Source organism: Echinops telfairi, unplaced genomic scaffold (assembly GCF_000313985.2).
Source record: "Echinops telfairi isolate 266 unplaced genomic scaffold, ASM31398v2 ScPeMD7_7473;HRSCAF=8511, whole genome shotgun sequence".
Lineage (NCBI taxonomy): Eukaryota > Metazoa > Chordata > Mammalia > Afrosoricida > Tenrecidae > Echinops > Echinops telfairi.
The window spans coordinates 12,250,036-12,254,784 of record NW_022111377.1 but is presented as its reverse complement, the minus strand read 5'-3'; the positions used below and the strand labels follow the sequence as shown (position 1 = coordinate 12,254,784).

Genomic DNA, 4,749 nt, shown 5'->3' with positions numbered 1-4,749 from the left:
TTGGGAATCTTCAGTTGCCGGTGGGACGCGACTCAAGGTAAGGAGAAACAACTGCAGAACTGTGCTAGCGATCAGAACTTGGCATGTGTAAAGTATGAATCTAGGAAAATTGTAAGTTGTCCAAAAGGAAATGGAACGCATCATTCTAGACCATCATTCAGGAAAAAGCAAAAGGCACGAAAAAGACAGGAAAGAAAGACAACCAAAGTGGATGTCCGAAAAGACTCTGAGACTTGCTCTTCAACGTGGAGCAGCTAAACCAAATGGAAGAATGGATGAAGTCAGAGTTGAATAGAAAATTGTAAAGAGATGCTCAAGAAACTGGAGCCAAATATTATAATGAACTGTGCTAAGACGGAGAATTAGAAAACTAAAATCCCTGGCTCATTCCATTCCGTGCAAGTCATCAGAGTAAACTCTGGTCATGACCAAAAATGTACATAGTTAATTGTGTTGTGTCGTGCACTATGGACTCATGCGGTTATGCAAGGTACATAAACATACATTGTACATATAAAGAATTCTCAGTGCATTTATGAATAAATTTAATTAATAAATAAAAATAAATATATGTTTTGCATTTTTGTAGTTGGTAGATCATTTTGACTTGATCATTTATAAGTACCGTGAGCACCTCTGGTCAAGCGTCTCTACTTCCATAAAGAGTTCCAGCCTGAAAATTGACTTGATGGCAGTGAATTTGGAAGTCCCAATAAGGAGCTCTGGTGGTGTAATGGTTAAAGTATTGGAGTGCTAACTGAAAGCAGCAATCCAAAAGGTCAGCGGTTCAAATCCACAAAGACAATTGTGGTGATCTGCTCCCATACAGCTGACAGAGCCTGGGAAGCCTGCTAGAACAGTTAGCCTCTGTCCTATAGGGTTGCTAAGAATCGGGATCAAAGTGATAATTAGGGGTTTGGATTTGGTTTAGTTTAAGTTCCAATAGCAAGTTTCTTGAATTTCTTGATTCTGAACTGAGTCTATAGTTTAGGGAGAGCTATGGGGCAATGATATAAGTCATTATTGGTTAAAGAATTCGTTTTACATGGTGTTACAGCTGTACTTATTTCTTTCCGAAAGAGATGCAAGGTTTGATTTAAAGAATTCCTCCATTAACATTATTCGTTTTATTTTAAAAGTTCAGTTTTTTATTTTACAGTTCAGGGTAAACTAAATGGATAAATAAATATAATTTCTGAGCAAATGAACACTGACAAAGATACCAAAATGGAAATCTATTAAAAATAGACCTTGTCTTTGATGTTTATTTCATATCATCTAAATACAGCGAGTTACACAAATGTACATTTTTATTTCACATCTTTGCTTGCCCGATACACACACTTCAGAACCAAGAACACGTTTGCAATATTCAAGCTGGAAAACCTTGTTTGAAACAAACCCAGTTCTCTGCTGCTTTATCCTTCCTGCACATGAACAAACGTTACCCTAAAGAACTGGAGGGAAAATCAAGACCAGGAAAGGGAAAAGTGTGTGATAACGGTACTAGTTTTTTTGTTTTGTTTTGTTTTTTAGAAAAAAAAAATCACATTGAATTAAAGACTCGAACACTTTAGTTGCAATCTATGAAAATGAAAATGCATCTGCATTGCATTCTGATGCTAAATGACTGCGTGCTCATTCTGTTCAATGTTGCCCATCAGATCTTTTGTATCGCTAGCTCCTGGAGTTGACCGACTATTAAAATAAAGGGTATTTTCAAAGGTCCCTTCTCCAAGGGGGTGCATCCGTCTTTTCTTGTAAAAGAAATAGGCAGTGAGGCCGGCACCAACCAGAATCATAAGGACGACAGTGACAACGACTCCTGTCACACCAGAAGATGCTTTGGAAGGGCCCATCTTTCTGAACTCGGCTGTAAAGAAATAAAATTATTAGCAAAAAAAAAAGGTGGGGGAGGCAAAATACCAAACACTCTAGAGAACACTGCAGCTTTACACCCTTTTGGAAAAAAACAAATTTTATAGATATTCTTGGAGCATCATTTTTCGAATAGAAAGTTGAGATATAAAATCAAGACTATCTATGGCAGAGTACGTAAGATGTTAAAATTATTGTTCAAGCATGTGCCATGTTTTTACTTAATAGATGTGTGAGCTATTTAATCAAACTTTTAGAATATACCCTTTTCCAAAATAATTTAGGGCTGCTTACAAACACATTTTTTTTACGTTATAACAAGATAAAGAAAATCATGATAAGCATACTAATAGAAAGCTAAGCTTGAAAGTGGGGAGAAGGAAGGGTTGTGGACATTTGGACTCCTGAGTATAACTGGTCGACAAGCGGCGCCCATCATAGTAAGACGAAGGTTGGCGGTAAGCTGCTCTGTCGTTTGCAGACATTTTTAACTCCCAACAACAACAAACAGGGAAATTTGATCAGTGACCCAACTCAGTTAGTGCATAAAATCTTTTTTTTTGTTTTTTATGTTGCTCAGAACAAAAAACCACAAAGCTTCTGAGAGAAATTTCTTCTGTAGGTTCTCAAATGAAACCCCTTTGAAATAGAAAAAAAACCCAAATCCAATAAATAACACCGTCTAACAAAAACCCCAATGGGACTCCTCGGTCTGTTTTTCTAGCGCATCCGACCACGTGGGTGAATGACTTGGTGACCAAGAGTAACGTAGCGCAGCGTCTCCGTAGGGCATGGGAAGGGGAGTGAGAAGGCAAAATTAGGGTCCTTAAGACAAACTGCATGACAGTTCTAAAATTTGAAATTTTAGAACACTTTTACCTTTTGTTGTCATCAATGTATGAGTTGGTTCAGCTTCCAGAACTGTGAAAAAGAAAGACAGAAACCAAACATCCGTAACTATTATTTGGCTTATAGACAGATGGAATCTTCCATATTTGGTCTATGGTAATATGATGTGTTTGTGTATGTGCATACAGTTATAGTTATAACTATAGTTATATTTTACAGTTGTATGAATATATGGGAAGATTTCCAAGGGAGATCCTTCAATAGTACCTGTAAATAATAAATGATAGGCTAACCGCACTCACGTCCACTGAGTCTATGCCAATGAATAGCGACCCTATAGGACAGGACAGAACTGGCCCAGGGGTTCCCAAGTCTAAATCTCGCCTCCTCTTTCTTCCTTCAGAGTAGATAGTGGTTTCAAACTGCTGACCTTGTGGTTAGGAGCCCAGCATATAACCACTTAGACCACTGAAGTCTAAGCTCTGACAAGATATTTGTGGGAGTGTTAGTTTATCTTCTTTCTTTTGTTAATCTATGATTTGATTAATGATCTCTTGGGAATGATATTAAAGGAAGTGGAATGGCATCGAATATTAAGAGGCGCATCATGGCACATGGTGGGCACTTACTGCAGTTACTTCCCATATTCCCTTTCCTTACATGGTCTGCCACTCAGTCTCAGAAGGAGTCTTGTATGATTTATTCTGGAATAAATCTTGCTTGCTCTCCAGAACCGTGGCCTCTTCTGGTTTGGGCTGGGTGATTGCCTCACTCCGATCCCCATCACACGGTAAGGTTCTGTCACCTTACTCTCTCAACTGCCTGCAATTTTGCAAATCCAAATGCACCAATATCCCATTCTGAATGTGTGAACAAGCCAGAATAATAATTATGTTGGCTGAGCAGGGGGACAGTGTGCTGTCTCACTCAGAGCTGCTGACAGCAATTGAGCACCACGTCAGCATGGATGATTTTCACGGACCAGGGGTGAAATCTGGCGATCACAACATCCTCTCACCCTGGACAGCTTCCTCTTTGGAAGGAAGAGGTGCCCTGGGGCAAAATGTTCTACTTACTCTTTGGTCTTTTACAAATGTATCCTTTATAGGAAGAACAGTGGATGTTATTCCAAAACCCAGACGCTGAAAGCAAATGTACACAGTCATTGCGTTCGCCAGTGGGGTCTCCTGTATTCCAGTTGACAAAGGAGACGGGGTTGTTGTTGATCCAAAGCCACATCCCTGTTTATCACACAAAGCCAAAGAGGAGAAGTTCAACACCATCCACCTTCACTCGGAAATAGATTCTGGAAATGGTCGCATGATGTTTTGAATGTGATTCATGTTCCCGAACTGGGCACACGAAAACATTGAGGTGGCAAGTATACTTTAATGTATGTATATACATCTCACCATGAAGTACTTTAAATAATACCTCTTAAAGTAAGTTCTGCTTACTCACACAAAGTTTGTAAGCATGCTTTTTCACACTAGAATTAATGAAAGTTTACAAACAGATCTGAGATGTTTTTATATGGCGTTAGTTAAAACGTTTCTCTAATCAGTACAAATATTTATAGTTAACCCACTTTTTTTCTGGCATAAGATAGAAAATGCTTTATAAAATCTCTTAAAAATAACATGACTACAGGAAATAGCACCTTTAGAGATATGTGAATCACTTATGTTTTTAGTCCTTAGATTCTAAATAAAAATATGATTTTGAGCTTTTAATTTTTTCACAAATTAGTCATTACTTAAAGCAAGGATGTCTGGAACTAAAACGTTGCCTAATAAACGACATTTTGAATAATGTGTGATTAAATAATGGCTCTGTCAAAATTACCGTCAACATTCCTGTACAATCCTATCCAAAAATTGGTTTTACTCTTCAGGGGCTCCACACGGTATGACAGAAAATCTGATTCAGCAGCACTTTCTATAGAAACCAAAGTGGAACCTGAAAAACAGAAAATGACAAATGGGAAACTGGGAAACTAGCTGGATGATTATGATATCACAA

At 38.2% G+C, this 4,749-nt stretch overlaps 1 protein-coding gene across 1 annotated transcript in view; it reads right to left on the bottom strand.

Moving 5' to 3' along the window:
- Positions 1 to 1,228: 1,228 nt before the first annotated feature.
- The window catches only part of MRC1 (mannose receptor C-type 1), a 101,320-nt gene continuing 97,799 nt past the window's right edge, over positions 1,229 to 4,749 (bottom strand). Inside the window, exons 27-30 of the mRNA XM_045285614.1 lie at positions 4,573 to 4,686; positions 3,804 to 3,968; positions 2,758 to 2,799; positions 1,229 to 1,873 (exon numbers count right to left, since the gene is read on the bottom strand). Of these exons, the coding sequence (XP_045141549.1) occupies positions 1,623 to 1,873; positions 2,758 to 2,799; positions 3,804 to 3,968; positions 4,573 to 4,686 (572 nt within the window). The 3' untranslated portion in view covers positions 1,229 to 1,622. The remainder of the gene's footprint in view (positions 1,874 to 2,757; positions 2,800 to 3,803; positions 3,969 to 4,572; positions 4,687 to 4,749) is intronic.